Source organism: Coregonus lavaretus, assembly GCF_964263955.1.
Source record: "Coregonus lavaretus genome assembly, chromosome: 26".
Taxonomy (NCBI): domain Eukaryota; kingdom Metazoa; phylum Chordata; class Actinopteri; order Salmoniformes; family Salmonidae; genus Coregonus; species Coregonus lavaretus.
This window is the reverse complement of record NC_140013.1, coordinates 28206520-28222899: the sequence shown is the minus strand read 5'-3', so window position 1 is coordinate 28222899 and position 16380 is coordinate 28206520. Positions and strand designations below refer to the sequence as shown.

The window sequence follows — 16380 nt, the reverse complement described above, 5'->3', positions numbered from 1 at the left end:
TTTATACTGTACTATATTATACGGTCTATAATAAATAATACAATTATTTATTGTGTGTCCCTTTCGGGAAATGTGTCTTGCATCTCAACAAACAACAGCACAGCATCACCAATAGGTGCATAAATACATAAATAAATCACAAGCAATAACTACAACAGACAACATATGTGGATACAGATCGTAATTCAGTTGGTACATTTTAGGAGGGGTGGGGATCGATTTATGCTGGTGGGAATGAATGGTTTCTGGGCTCTGGCGGTTTTGTAAAGATGGACTCAGTATCGGCGGCCTGATGGTAGGAGCTTGTTCTCCTGGTTGAGTGGGTGTGTCAGGTCGGTGGCAATTCTCGCTCCTGCCCTCACTACTCTCTCCAAGAATAGCGCTGCCATGTTTTTTAGATTAACTCCGCTGATTTTGCTTGACAGCTTTACTATTTTATGTAATTGGTTTTTATTTGCGATGAATAGCTGATTGTACCAGGATTGGACACAGAAAGTGAGAACACGGTTGTTATTATTTTATTGACCTGATATTTATTTAATCGCCTCATGAAATACAGTCGTTGTTGTCCCTTTTTGTATATCTGTTGTGTGTTTGCACTCAAGGAGAGTTTTGAGTCAATTATAGTTCCAATATATTTATATTGCTCAACTATAGTCCATGAGCCCGCGTCACTTGGGGTGACGATGTCTCATAGGGATTTTCTTTAAGGTCTATGTACCTACATTTTAGTCATTTAGCAGACGCTCTTATCCAGAGCGACTTACAGTTAGTGAGTGCATACATTTTCATACAGGCCCCCCGATGGAATCGAACCCACAACCCTGGCGTTGCAAGCACCATGCTGTACCAACTGAGCTACACGGGACTACACTGGGGAAGTCCTGGGGACCTTCAATGCTGCAGAAATGTGTTGGTACCCGTCCCCAGATCTGTGCCTCTACACAATCCTGTCTCCGAGTTCTACGACAATTACTTCAACCTCATGGCTTGCTTTTTGCTCCGACATGCACTGTCAACTGTGGCACCTTATATAGACAGGTGTGTGCCTTTCCAAATCAATTCAATCAATCAATTGAATTTTCCACAGGTGGACTCCAATCAAGTTGTAGAAACATCTCAAGGATGATCAATGGAAACATAGCAAAGGGTCTGAATACTTATGTAAATAAGGTATTTCCGTTTTTTTTAAATATATATATACATTTCTAAAAACCTGTTTTCGATGTCTAGAGTGAATATCACCATGGGTTTCCAGCAGAGGGTATGTTTCCCTCTAAATCAATACATTACAAACTAGATTAAGATCATGTCATATAACCCCTAGTTATATAAATCCTTTAAAGTCCATCCATCATTTACATTTTAGTTATTTAGCAAATTACAGTAGTGAGTGCATACATTTTGATTGATCCCCTGTGGGAATCGAACCCACAACCCTGACATTGGAAGTGCCATGCTCTACCAACTGAGCCATCCATCCAGCATTCTAAGGACTATGAGTGGCCCCGTCTAGCATTGATTCTGTCCGTCTCCTCCTATGTTAGACATGTTGGGTGTGGTGTCACAGATACTGAAGCGAGGCGTATCCATCAACCTCTATGTTCCATGGTGGAACCAGCTTTGGCTTCATGAATGGAGCTGTGGCGAACCTTGGCACCTACAAACCTCAGGTCGGAAGCTATGGTAGGTTTTATGTATCCTATGAACTGACATTTCCCAAATGTACATTTCCTTGCAAAGAAAAACATTGTCATCTGAATCTTTTTTTTCTTCTTCATATTATGATGCTCCGTTATCCGAGGCTGGAGATTACACCACTAAGTATCAGCTCTTGAGGAATGTATTCAGCCAGTTTCACAGTAAGCTTTCTCTTTCAAACATTCACATACAATACTATTTGCGTTTTGGAAAATAACAGGCACCATATGTAATTTGAGAAAATGTCTAACTTGGCATCAGGTGCGGTCAGTGCCATTTAAGATGAGGGAGGATGATTTTTATTTTATGAGCATGGTCTTATTTCTATTACAGCATGTTGGATGACTGTCATTCATATTCCATTCACCCAGTTCAATGTAACAGCGATAGGTTTAGGCTACTACATGATACTCTAATTTCCCCTATACCCATCATGAGGTTGCTACAACCTAGCCTGTGAATTAAAGTTTACAACGACAGTGACACATTCATTACCGCCTTGCACACTCTTGCCTGCATCTAGCTGATATAGGCTGTAATCATTAGTCCAACAGTTGCAAAATAGAGTGTAATCATTAGTTCAACAGTTGCAAACGAGAGTATATATTGGACAAATTCAGGTATGTTTATCCTCGTTTTGTTCCGTTTAAGAAACGTTTTTCAACAGAAAAGACAGAATGAATACACCCCTGATCACGCGTAAACACAGTTCACTTTTCACCTGGTGAAAGGTTTTTTCACCAGGTGAAAAAACCTTTCCAAGCCAAACCATATCATAACTGCCACACACAGCCTACATCGTTGTCACCATATTAGCTAAAGTAAAGTCATAGTCAACATAGCTAATAGAACTAACACGTTAGTAAACCTGCTACATTCATGCAGTAACGTTACAGGGTACAGTCAGTAAGCAGTTTAGCTCTTACACCAGCCCCGGTGGCAATACATTAGTAAAACCAAAAGCTTACCTTGACTTGGAAGAGTTCCAGTGTTGTGTTGGATAGTCATAGCCAGCTAGCTAACATAGCATCCCTCTGTTTGAGCAGGGTGTTTGAGTAGGCTAAACTAGCTAGCTGCATTTGCTAGCTAAGTAAGTGAAACTGAACGTTAAAACATTTTTATACATCTCTTTCTTGCTTCTCCTTCATTTTGGAAGAAATTAATTTTTTCAGAACTGTTATTACTGTGTAAGTCTATGGAAGGGGGTGAGAACCATAAGCCTCCTAGGTTTTGTATTGAAGTTAATGTACCCAGAGGAGGACAGAAGCTAGCTGTCCTTCGGCTACACCATGGTGCTACCCTGTAGAGTGCTGTTGAGGCTACTGTAGACCTTCATTGCAAAATAGTATATCTTAATCAATTACTTGGTGACCTCTGATTATATTTAGAATAGTTTTATCTAAAAGGGATAACTTAAATGTTAAAAAATATATATTTTTTCTGAAAAATCACTGAGGAGGATGGTCCTCCCCTTCCTCTGAGGAGCCTCCACTGGCCTAGCCAGTCTCCAGACCTTAATCCCATAGAAAATCTGTGGAGGGAGCTGAAGGTTTGAGTTGCCAAACGTCAGTCTCGAAACCTTAATGACTTGGAGAAGATCTGCAAAGAGGAGTGGGACAAAATCCCTCCTAAGATGTGTGCAAACCTGGTGGCCAACTACAAGAAACGTCTGACCTCTGTGACTGCAAACAAGGGTTTTGCCACCAAGTACTAAGTCATGTTATGCAGAGGGGTCAAATACTTATTTCCCTCATTAAAATGCAAATCAATTTATAAAATTTTTGACATGCGTTTTTCTGGATTTTTTTGTTGTTATTCTGTCTCTCACTGATCAAATAAACCTACCATTAAAATTATAGACTGTTCATTTCTTTGTCAGTGGGCAAACGTACAAAATCAGCAGGGGATCAAATACTTTTTTCCCTCACTGTATCTGTGTGTCTCAAGTGAGAAGCTTCCTGAGGCTCCATCTATCCAGGCCAGGAGAGTGTACGAGCATGTCGTCATTCAGCAGCATCTGTCACTGTGGGAGAGCCTGCAGTTCAAATCAAATCAAATTTTATTTGCCACATGCGCCGAATACAACCTTACAGTGAAATGCTTACTTACAAGCCCTTAACCAACAATGCAGCTTTAAGAAAAACAGTGTTAAGTAAAAAATACATAAGTAAAACATTTAAATAACAAATAATTAAAGAGCAGCAGTAAAATAAAATAACAGTACGGAGGCTACAGTGGGGAAAAAAAGTATTTAGTCAGCCACCAATTGTGCAAGTTCTCCCACTTAAAAAGATGAGAGAGGCCTGTAATTTTCATCATAGGTACACGTCAACTATGACAGACAAAATGAGGAAAAAAAATCCAGAAAATCACATTGTAGGATTTTTAATGAATTTATTTGCAAATTATGGTGGAAAATAAGTATTTGGTCAATAACAAAAGTGTCTCAATACTTTGTTATATACCCTTTGTTGGCAATGACACGGGTCAAACGTTTTCTGTAAGTCTTCACAAGGTTTTCACACACTGTTGCTGGTATTTTGGCCCATTCCTCCATGCAGATCTCCTCTAGAGCAGTGATGTTTTGGGGCTGTCGCTGGACAACACGGACTTTCAACTCCCTCCAAAGATTTTCTATGGGATTGAGATCTGGAGACTGGCTAGGCCACTCCAGGACCTTGAAATGCTTCTTACGAAGCCACTCCTTCATTGCCCGGGCGGTGTGTTTGGGATCATTGTCATGCTGAAAGACCCAGCCACGTTTCATCTTCAAAGCCCTTGCTGATGGAAGGAGGTTTTCACTCAAAATCTCACGATACATGGCCCCATTCATTCTTTCCTTTACATGGATCAGTCGTCCTGGTCCCTTTGCAGAAAAACAGCCCCAAAGCATGATGTTTCCACCCCCATGCTTCACAGTAGGTATGGTGTTCTTTGGATGCAACTCAGCATTCTTTGTCCTCCAAACACGACGAGTTGAGTTTTTACCAAAAAGTTCTATTTTGGTTTCATCTGACCATATGACATTCTCCCAATCCTCTTCTGGATCATCCAAATGCAAACTTCAGAAGGGCCTGGACATGTACTGGCTTAAGCAGGGGGACACGTCTTGCACTGCAGGATTTGAGTCCCTGGCGGCGTAGTGTGTTACTGATGGTAGGCTTTGTTACTTTGGTCCCAGCTCTCTGCAGGTCATTCACTAGGTCCCCCCGTGTGGTTCTGGGATTTTTGCTCACCGTTCTTGTGATCATTTTGACCCCACGGGGTGAGATCTTGCGTGGAGCCCCAGATCGAGGGAGATTATCAGTGGTCTTGTATGTCTTCCATTTCCTAATAATTGCTCCCACAGTTGATTTCTTCAAACCAAGCTGCTTACCTATTGCAGATTCAGTCTTCCCAGCCTGGTGCAGGTCTACAATTTTGTTTCTGGTGTCCTTTGACAGCTCTTTGGTCTTGGCCATAGTGGAGTTTGGAGTGTGACTGTTTGAGGTTGTGGACAGGTGTCTTTTATACTGATAACAAGTTCAAACAGGTGTCATTACTACAGGTAACGAGTGGAGGACAGAGGAGCCTCTTAAAGAAGAAGTTACAGGTCTGTGAGAGCCAGAAATCTTGCTTGTTTGTAGGTGACCAAATACTTATTTTCCACCATAATTTGCAAATAAATTCATAAAAAATCCTACAATGTGATTTTCTGGATTATTTTTTCTCAATTCGTCTGTCATAGTTGACGTGTACCTATGATGAAAATGACAGGCCTCTCTCATCTTTTTAAGTGGGAGAACTTGCACAATTGGTGGCTGACTAAATACTGACACTAAATAATGACACTGGAGCAGTACAGCTCCAGTTGGAGAAGGAATCCCTGACATAGAGCCGGTGTCCCATCGAACGCCCATGGTCGAGATATCTGGATCCCTCCGGGTGCTGTGATGTAGGTGGCTGGATCCGGTTGGCCAGCTGGTCTCGACGGATCGGTTCCTCTTCTCTCCAGGCGTTGGACGACCTGAAGAACCCGATCCATCGCTTCCCCCAAGCTGGCCAGCATAGTGGAATGTTCCTGGACCCTTGCCACTATTCCAGGCATGCACTCTTCTCCTGCTGACTCCATAGAGCAGGGGTGTCAAACGTACGGCCCGCGGGCCGGATCAGGCCCGCAAACGGGTTTAATCCGGCCCGCGAGATGAAAAAAAAAAAAAAAGTATAAAGTATAAAAATGCGCTGCTATTTTTCAATAAAATAAACTGCTGTTCCAATTGCGTCCACTGGATGGCGCAATAGCAATTGTGTTAAGCAAGCAAACTGTTTATACCGGGGCAGAGCAAGTAGGTCAAGCACGTGCAGCCAATGAGCTACTTTGTTTTGCCCGCGATATTTATTACGGCTTCTACTTTTAACATTATGTGCTTTGGCACCCTCATTGCCCCAATATGTCTCTGTCAAAAAAGAGAAAAGTGGACGTAGAGTGCAGAGTGTTCCAAGAAAAATGGTCATCCTATTTATTCACGGAATTGAATGGGAAAGCTGTATGTTTGGTGTGTTCAGAGCATGTTGCAGTGCTGAAAGAATATAACCTTCGTCGCCACTATGTGAGTCTTCATGCCGACAAATATGACAACTTTCAAAGACAGCGGAGATGAGAGAAGGTGAATGAACTGTTGGCGGGTCTGAAGAAACAGCAGTCTGTGTTTACTCACAGCCGAGACATCAGTGACGCTGCAGTGAAAGCTAGCTACCTCATTGCTAATGAAATCGCAGTGGCTTCAAAACCATTTAGTGAGGGTGAATTTGTAAAAACATGCATGATGAAGGCAGCGGAGATTGTGTGCCCTGAAAAGCGGCAGGCTTTTGCAAATATCAGCCTGACAAGAAACACAGTTTCAGTGGATTTGGACAGCCAGTTGAAGCAAAAAGTAAAGTCATTTATTGCGTTTTCGGTTGCAATTGATGAAAGCACGGACATTACAGATGTTGCACAACTGGCCATTTTCATCCGCGGAGTTGATGACACATTGACCGTCACCGAGGAGTTCGTGGAGTTGGTGCCGATGACAGATACAACGACAGCAGCTGATATTTTTACCGCACTCGTCGGCGCGCTGGACAGGGTCGGAGTGGACTGGTCCCGCGCTGTCAGCCTGGCTACAGATGGTGCGCCCTCAATGATCGGGAAAAAAGCAGGCGTTGTGACAAAGTTCAGAGAGAAAGTGCAATCTGCAAATGGAGGACGTGATTTTTTGACTTTTCACTGTATTTTGCACCAGGAGGCTTTGTGTTGCAAGTCATTAAATATGGATAACGTCATGAAGGTGGTCATCCAAACTGTTAATTTCATCCGATCCAGAAGCCTGAATCACCGTCAGTTTGACAGCCTTCTCAGAGAGAAAGACCACATCTATGGCCTGCCATACCACACTGAGGTAAGATGGTTAAGCCGAGGTGCTGTGCTGAGGCGTTTCTTTGATTTACGAGAAGAAATTGAACAGTTCATGGATGAAAAGGGCAAACCAGTGTTAGAATTTCATTCCGCAGAATGGATGCAGGACCTTGCATTTATGGTGGATGTTACAGAGCACCTGAATAACTTGAACAAACAGCTGCAAGGGCGCAACAAAGTTGTCACGCAGTATTATGACAGCATACGTTCTTTCAAGTTGAAGCTGTCATTGTGGGAGACGCAACTTGCCGGTGGTGATGCAGCTCACTTCCCCTGTCTGAAAAATGTGTGCGCGACCCAACATGTGGCAGACATGAAGCGGTTCAAAGATAAAATAACGGGACTGTTACGGGAGTTTGAGCAACGCTTTCAGATTTATGTTGATGTTTTTATGTTGATGTGCTATTGTTTTTAATTGATTTTATTTGTATATTTAACCTATTCTTGACTCTGGTTCTTGCACTTGTTTGGGGAACAGGATTTCATTATTTTTATCTACATTTCTGCCTGAGAAATGACACCCTGATATAGTTCTGTGATCTGTGATATACTTCTGTGAATCACTGAGGCATTGTGTGTTTGTGTGTTCTTTGTCCTCAGAACTTTCAAATAACTTGAGGTGTTTTATGATTAATAGTGATGTTGTGCTTTTGGACACTGTCCTCAGGCTCCAGCTTTATGTTTATATGTTTTTATGTTGATGTGCTATTGTTTTTAATTGATTTTATTTTATTTGTATATTTAACCTATTCTTGACTCTGTGGTTCTTGCACTTGTTTGGGGAACAGGATTTCATTATTTTTATCTACATTTCTGCCTGAGAAATGACACCCTGATAAAGTTCTGTGATCTGTGAAACAGTTCTGTTAATCACTGAGGCATTGTGTGTTTGTGTGTTCTTTGACCTCAGAACTTTCAAATAACTTGAGGTGTTTTATGATTAATAGTGATGTTGTGCTTTTGGACACTGTCCTCAGGCTCCAGCTTTATGTTTATATGTTTTTATGTTGATGTGCTATTGTTTTTAATTGATTTTATTTTATTTGTATATTTAACCTATTCTTGACTCTGTGGTTCTTGCACTTGTTTGGGGAACAGGATTTCATTATTTGTATCTACATTTCTGCCTGAGAAATGACACCCTGATATAGTTCTGTGATCTGTTAATCACTGAGGCATTGTGTGTTTGTGTTCTTTTTCTTTAGAATTTTCAAATAAACTTGACGTGTTTTATGATTAATAGTGATGTTGTGCTTGTACTATTTTGGACACACTGTCCTCAGGCTCCAGCTTTATGTTGTATGTTGATCGTATTAAAACAAAGAAAACAATCTGAAGTTGTTGTTTTTAAGTTATATATACCATGATTTTTCCGGTCCGGCCCACTTGGGAATAGATTTTCCTCCATGTGGCCCCTGAGCTAAAATGAGTTTGACACCCCTGCCATAGAGGGTGAGTGATTCTCTGATGAGGTGTGAATGACAGAGTCAGGCGCAGGAGGTAAAACACCGAAATCCAGAGTTTATTCAGTGTACATGAATAAAGCGGAGCAAGCGTCAAAACGAACTAGCACAATTGAAAAATCCACCTTGGCTACATACAAGAAAGAGTAGCTCAACCAAGCTACTCACTCTCACAATGAACAATCACTCACAAAGGACAAGGGGGCAGAGGGAACACTTATACACAGACTAATGAGGGAATGAGTACCAGGTGTGTGTGATTGACAAGACAAGACAAGACAAGACAAGACAAATGGAGTGATGATAAATGGAGCGGTAGTGGCTAGTAAGCCGGTGACGACGAACGCCGAAACCTGCCCGAGCAAGGAGGAGGGGCAGCCTCGGCTGAATTCGTGACAGAGTCAATGTGCGGGGGGCACCGGTTAGTCGAGGTAATTGAGGTAATATGTACATGTGGTTAGAGTTAAAGTGACTATGCATAGATAATAAACAGAGTAGCAGCAGCGTAAAAGAGGGGGTGGGGTGCAGGGGGGTGGAGGGGACAATTCAAATAGTCCAGGTAGCCATGATTAGCTGTTCAGGAGTCTTATGGCTTGGGGGTAGAAGCTGTTAAGAAGCCTTTTGGACCTAGACTTGGCACTCCGGTACCGCTTGCCGTGTGTTAGCAGAGAGAACAGTCTATGACTAGGGTGGATGGAGTCTTTGACAATTTTTAGGGCCTTCCTATGACGCCGCCTGGTATAGAGGTCCTGGATGGCAGGAAGCTTGGCCCCAGTGATGTACTGGGCCGTACGCACTACCCTCTGTAGTGCCTTGCGGTCGGAGGCCGAGCAGTTGCCATACCAGGCGGTGATGCAACCAGTCAGGATGCTCTCGATGGTGCAGCTGTATAACTTTTTGACCCATGCCAAATCTGTTCAGTCTCTTGAGGGGGAATAGGCTTTGTCATGCCCTCTTCACGACTGTCTTGGTGTGTTTGGATCATGATAGTTTGTTGGTGATGTGGACACCAAGGAACTTGAAGCTCTCAACCTGTTCCACTACAGCCCCGTTGATGAAAATGGGGGCGTGCTCAGTCCTCTTTTTTTCCCTGTAGTCCACAATCATCTCCTTTGTCTTGATCACGTTGAGGGAGAGGTTGCTATTCTGGCACCACACGGCCAGGTCTCTGACCTCCTCCCTATAGGCTGTCTCATCGTTGTCGGTGATCAGGCCTACCACTGTTGTGTCGTCTGCAAACTTAATGATGGTGTTGGAGTCGTGCCTGGCCATGCAGTCATGGGTGAACAGGGAGTACAGCGCACACCCCTGAGGGGACTGAGCACGCAGCCCTGCGGGGCCCCTGTGTTGGGGATCAGCGTGGCAGATGTGTTGTTACCTACCCTTACCACCTGGGGGTGGCCCGTCAGGAAGTCCAGGATCCAGTTGCAGAGGGAGGTGTTTAGTCCCAGGGTCCTTAGCTTAGTGATGAGCTTTGAGGGCACTATGGTGTTGAACGCTGAGCTGTAGTCAATGAATAGCTTTCTCACGTAGGTGTTCCTCATGTCCAGGTGGGAAAGAGCAGTGTGGAGTGCAATGGAGATTGCATCATCTGTGGATCTGTTGGAGCGGTATAGAAATTGGAGTGGGTCTAGGGTTTCTGGGATAATGGTGTTGATGTGAGCCATGACCAGCCTTTCAAAGCACTTCATGGCTACAGACGGGAGTGCTACGGGTCGGTAGTCATTTAGGCAGGTTATCTTAGTGTTCTTGGTTACAGGGATTATGGTGGTCTGCTTGAAACATTTTGGTATTACAGACTCAGTCAGGAACATGTTGAAAATGTCAGTGAAGACACTTGCCAGTTGGTCAGCGCATGCTCGGAGTACACGTCCTGGTAATCCGTCTGGCCCTGCGGCCTTGTGAATCTTGACCTGCTTAAAAGTCTTACTCACATCGGCTACGGAGAACGTGATCACATAGTCATCCGGAACAGCTGATGCTCTCATGCATGTTTCAGTGTTGCTTGCCTTGAAGCGAGCATAGACGTGATTTAGCTTGTCTGGTAGGCTTGTGTCACTGGGCAGCTCGCGTCTGTGCTTCCCTTTGTAGTCTGTAATAGTTTGCAAGCCCTGCCACAGACAACGAGCGTCGGAGCCGGTGTAGTACGATTTAATCTTAGTCCTGTATTGACTCTTTGCCTGTTTGATGGTTTGTCTGAGGGCCTAGCAGGATTTTTTATAAGCATCCGGGTTAGAGTCCCGCTCCTTGAAAGCGGCAGCTCTACCCTTTAGCTCAGTGCGGATGTTGCCTGTAATCCATGGCTTCTGGTTGGGGTATGTATGTACGGTCACTGTGGGGACGACATCATCGACGCACTTATTGATGACGCCAGTGACTGATGTGGTGTACTCCTCAATGCCATCGGAAGAATCCCAGAACATATTCCAGTCTGTGCTAGCAAAACAGTCCTGTAGCTTATCATCTGCGTCATCTGACCACTTCCTTATTAACCGAGTCACTGGTGCTTCCTGCTTTAGTTTTTGCTTATAAGCAGGAATCAGTAGGATAGAATTATGGTCAGATTTGCCAAATGGAGGGCAGGGGAGAGCTTTGTACGCGTCTCTGTGTGTGGAGTAAAGGTGGTCTAGAGTTTGTTTTCCTCTGGTTGCACATTTAACATGTTAGTAGAAATGAGATTGATTAAGTTTCCCTGCATTAAAGTCCCCGGCCACTAGGAGCGCTGCCTCTGGATGAGCATTTTCCTGTTTGCTTATGGCCTTATACAGCTCATTGAGTGCAATCTTAGTGCCAGCATCGGTTTGTGGTGGTAAATAGACAGCTACGAAAAATATAGAAGAAAACTCTCTTGGTAAATAGTGTGGTCTACAGCTTATCATGAGATACTGTAGCGTATATCCCGCCAGCTGTATGTCATCCATGTCGTCGTTCAGCCACGACTCGGTGAAACATAAGATATTACAGTTTTTAATGTCCTGTTGGTAGGATATCCTTGATCTTAGGTCGTCCATTTTGTTTTCAAATAATTGTAAGTTGGCTAATAGGACTGATGGTAGAGGCAGATTACTCGCTCGCCGTAGAATCCTTACAAGGCACCCCAACCTACGTCCACGATATCTCCATCTCTTTCTCATGTGAATGACAGGGATTTGGGCCTTGTCGGGTGTCTGTAGAATATCCTTTGCGTCCGACTCATTGAAGAAAAAATCTTTGTTCAATACGAGGTGAGTAATCGCTGTCCTGATATCCAGAAGCTCTTTTTGGTCATAAGAGTCGGTGGCAGAAACATTATGTACAGAATAAATTACAAATAACGCGAAAAAACACACATAATAGCACAATTGGTTAGGGGGCCGTAAAACGGCAGCCATCTCCTCCGGCGCCATCTTCATGTTTACATGTTTACTGAGAAGGGGTCAGCATGCTGTCTGCTGTGACCTGGCCTGCTTGGCAAGTTGGCAATACTCGAGGTTTGATGTTGATTCCATAATGGCCTTAATTGAATTGAATGTACTACATTGACATTGTTTCATCATTAAGCCCTTGAAGTCAGAGGGGCCTGTCAACATGGAAAACCTTCCTGTCAACAATAACAATGGTAAGTCCTATGGCTACACTCTATATGAGACCACCATCAGCAGCGGAGAGAGAGCCCTGGTGAGTAAAGACAGGCACCAGCTGTTGTTTTCAAATATACACAGACCGCCACCCCTTGTCTTACATAATTATAATCACTAACTTTTCTCCCGCCTGTTAATGGAAAACAAGTCCATGCTGCTTATCCTATAGCACAGCAGAAGATTGGACTTGATCAGTTACTCTCTGCAGTCCAACTGAAAACCACGTTTCCTCTATTGTCTCTGGGTACTATGCATTGTTGACTGTAGTGCTTCAATTAGTGGTTTCCACATGTTTTATGTATTTTCCATTGAAGGGGGAGAGAACATTGAGTTAACTTGTGGAGAACTGTGGAAGAGTGAATGATGGGAAAGCCCTGGATGATCAGCGTAAAGGTATGCTATTCTTAGTTACCACTTTAAAAATCAGAATTCCATGGCAGAAAGCATACATTGAAGGCACTGTAGACCTTTGGGTGTAACCCTTTATTGCTGTGACATCTGTACATAGTCGTTAAAGTGGATAGACCTGAATGCTCAACAAATAGCGACAGTATCCATGAGGTCTTGGAATAATTGTATTGTTACTCGCCCATGCAGCTCTTAATCTTTAGTCACATATCACCCTGTTCTAGGTCTGGTGGGAGACATTGTATTGAACCATGTGCCTCTAAAGGGCTTTACAATCTACTGTTTGGATATGAAGCCTGATCATTTAATTTATACAACAATAAGTTCCATTCTGGCTCTTACAGTTTGTCATCTGTTGTCAATGCAAGTTTAACTGGCATATCAGGTTGTCTTAAAGGCCCAGTGCAGTCATAAACGTGATTTTCCTGTGTTTTAGATATATTTCCACACTATGAGGTTGGAATAATACTGCGAAATTGTGAAAATGAGCATAATGCCCTTTTAGTGTAAGAGCTGTTTGTAAAGACCACTTGAAATTTCAGCCTGTTTTGGTGGGATGGAGTTTTGGCCTTCCATGGGGACATCACCATGCGGTAAATTAGTTAATAGACAAATAAGAAAGAGAGTTCCAAACCTCTCTGCCAATAACAGCAAATTTTCAGTTTTCCCCTCCCCACTCAGACCACTCCCAGACAGTCCTAGAAAAATCCTTGCTTGAGAAATTGCCCTTTGCTAAAAAACTATTTTTGTTTATTTTTTTATTGAAAATAATCACAGTAAGATACTTAATTGTTACCCAGAAATGATTTGATATTGAGATTAAAAAATGGCTGCATTGGACCTTTGAAGTTTAGATGACTCATATTGTAGTGCTGCCCCATCTTGTTTAAATGGGTGATCTCCTCCCATGTTTCAGATTGAGTGTAGCAAGCCAGTGGAACTCTGTCCCCCAGAAGCCTTCCTTCCCAGGGTTCTACCAGGGCAGGCTGTATGTGGATGGCCATCCCAGAGACACCTTCATCAGACTGCCTGTGTGTAAAGTAGCCCTACGGGCTTCGTGGTTATGAGAGATAGCACCACCTGTCCATGCTGTACCCTGCTGGTTTATTCGTATAGTGTAGTAGACCTATCTCTGGTTTATTGGTGTACTGTATAGAGTAGTAGGCCCATCCCCCATCAGACACACATAGTGATAAAATAAGTTCCTAGATAAACTCTTAACTCCCAGTGTCAAGTCACGGATGACAGTGTTTCCATCCACAGGGCTGGAGTAAAGGAGTGGTCTTTATCAATGGGCAGAATCTTGGACGCCACTGGTCCATCCGTCCCCAGCAAACCCTTTACCTCCCTGGACCTTGGCTTTAAAGTGGAAATAATAGTGTACAACTGAAAAAAATCTCCTATAAATTCCAAGGGTTTTAGTCTTCTGAGGTGTTTTCAGAAGTTGTTCTCATGTTTACAGTACCATGTATTCTTATAAAGTTTGTATCAGCCTTTATTTGTACAGTTTATCCTCAAACCAAGACATTGATAAATATACAGGCTAGAATAGTTTGTTTAATGGATCTCTGTTTTCTTTGTGTTCATTTTTAGATCATCGTGTTCGAGGAACAGAAAGCTGATGACAAATTAGTTTTTGTTGAAAATCCTGAGCATGGAAAAACAATTAATGTATACAAACATCAATTTTGTGTTCTGCTTTGAAATTATCAATATTTTAAATAAAACGATGACACAGCAAGTTCTTATAACATAGTAATAACATGGTAAATTACAAAGCTATCATTACCGTAACACACTGTATGTATGTAATGTTGTTTTTGTGTTATGGGATGGTTCTACCACTGAATGTGATGATAGACATGTATTTTTATGTAGCCTAGAACACAGTCATAAGGCAAGTTACATACATTGAAAGACAAGACATTGAGTGGCGGAATGCAGACTATTACAACAAAGAAAGTTGAGATGGACGTGATCAAGGACAACAAAGTTCAAAGGTCCTTAAGGTCAAATGCAGGTGTGTGAAACATTCCAGTTCCAGTGCCTCACTAGTTGTCCATCTAAAATGAAATATAGATAAATAAACAAACCACTTGAATTCACATATATTTGTGTCTTGAGTACTGTTACGCATAATTTTCCTGTTAGGTTGACTAAAAGGGTATCTTATTATATTTACATGAACAAAATATAGTTTGCAGCGCATCTTATGCTCATTTTGAATGATAAAGCGCTAGTTATTAATGCATAAACATTAGCCTACAATATTTTCAGGACAGGCCATTTTATTTTATCTTTATCTTCATGTTATTTATTATAAGGTTATTACAGAGAAGAATGTCGTTTACAGTAGGAAAATAACAATCTGTCACGCTCCTTCGTGTATGGGGGCTTTTTATTGGATATCATTGATTTAAATCTTTGTTATCACAGATTATCCATTATATTAACCTACCTACATCCACATATTACCTCAACAACCTCGTACCCCTGCACATTGACTCAGTACAGTCTCATTGAATATAGTTTTGTTGTTCTTTTATTGTGTTATTATTTCCTTTTTCCTTTTTCATCTGCATTGTAGTCAAAATTGCTATATTTTAAGGTTAGGGTTACAATCACATTTTAAGAAGATCAATTGTAGAAATGGGTGGGGTTTACGACTTTGTGGCTGTGGTAACTAGTGATGACCTGGCACAACTCCGATATAAAGTGTTTTTTCTCAAAGTTGCCAGGATGTCACGTGTCCTTACTTATATCAGTACACTCTTAACAACCATATCATTACGAAACTTCTATTCGATCAAATAAGTCACACGTAGCAAATAAGCCATGCAATTTTTTGCAAACCAAATTCGACACTCTCATTGACCTACATAGAAAAGCTCACCAAGTGAATGAAAAAACGCCACCTGCTGCTGGAGAAGACAGAATTCGGGTCCAGTTATCCATCGCTTCGCCTCTTCCTCTCTGTTCTTATTCACGATCCCGGTAGTTGCGGACCACTGTGTTATTGACCGTGAATAGTCATTTTGCGACATTTGCGTAACTTTGTGTCAACAGTTAGCAATAGCGATCATCTCAAATTGAAATACGGTGGTTAGTTTCATTGCACGAACAGAACAGGATACTTCTGAGTGAGGGAGCTGGCGGAAGCGGAAGCGGATGATGAAGTGGAATCTGAATACAATGGCGGTAGAATCTGAGTATTGTTCAAAAGAATGGAAAACGATAGTTACCGGAGTGTAACTCCAGTTCTATGAGTGGCTGTTCACTGCCTAGGCAGCGAACAGCCTGAGACAAAATTATGTACACACCTGCAGCCAATAGGAGTACAGGTGTCCCTACACTCCGGTAACTATTGTTCTCTATCGTGGAGCTCCGCCCCATAGGGGAGCTCTGCTCCTATTGGTTTAAGGCGGAGGGCAACGCTCCAAAATGTACTCCCTGCCGAGCCCAACACTTCCCATCGAAATGAAAAGGTCGGGCCTAGCAATGGCTGCGACCAAGTCTTGCAGTACTGTAACACACTGTGTCACAATACAGTGAGGGAAAAAAGTATTTGATCCCCTGCTGATTTTGTACGTTTGCCCACTGACAAAGAAATGATCAGTCTATAATTTTAATGGTAGGTTTATTTTAACAGTGAGAGACAGAATAACAACAAAAAAATCCAGAAAAACGCATGTCAAAAAATGTATAAATTGATTTGCATTTTAATGAGGGAAATAAGTATTTGACCCCCTCT

The 16380-nt window shown here is 42.4% G+C and overlaps 1 protein-coding gene and 1 pseudogene across 2 annotated transcripts in view; one reads left to right on the top strand and one right to left on the bottom strand.

The window, feature by feature from the left end:
• LOC311101891 (beta-galactosidase-1-like protein 2) overlaps positions 1-15893 on the bottom strand; it is a 32432-nt gene extending 16539 nt beyond the window's left edge. The window contains exon 1 of the mRNA XM_084143128.1: positions 15523-15893. Within this exon, the coding sequence (XP_083999254.1) occupies positions 15523-15584 (62 nt within the window). The 5' untranslated portion in view covers positions 15585-15893. The remainder of the gene's footprint in view (positions 1-15522) is intronic.
• On the top strand, positions 270-14333 carry LOC311101452 (beta-galactosidase-1-like protein 2; annotated as a pseudogene). The gene is made up of 11 exons: positions 270-278; positions 1234-1264; positions 1548-1686; positions 1782-1862; positions 3648-3754; positions 12142-12262; positions 12501-12614; positions 12854-12952; positions 13557-13660; positions 13893-14009; positions 14223-14333. The product of its transcript is annotated as a beta-galactosidase-1-like protein 2 (transcript).
• Positions 15894-16380: the final 487 nt, after the last annotated feature.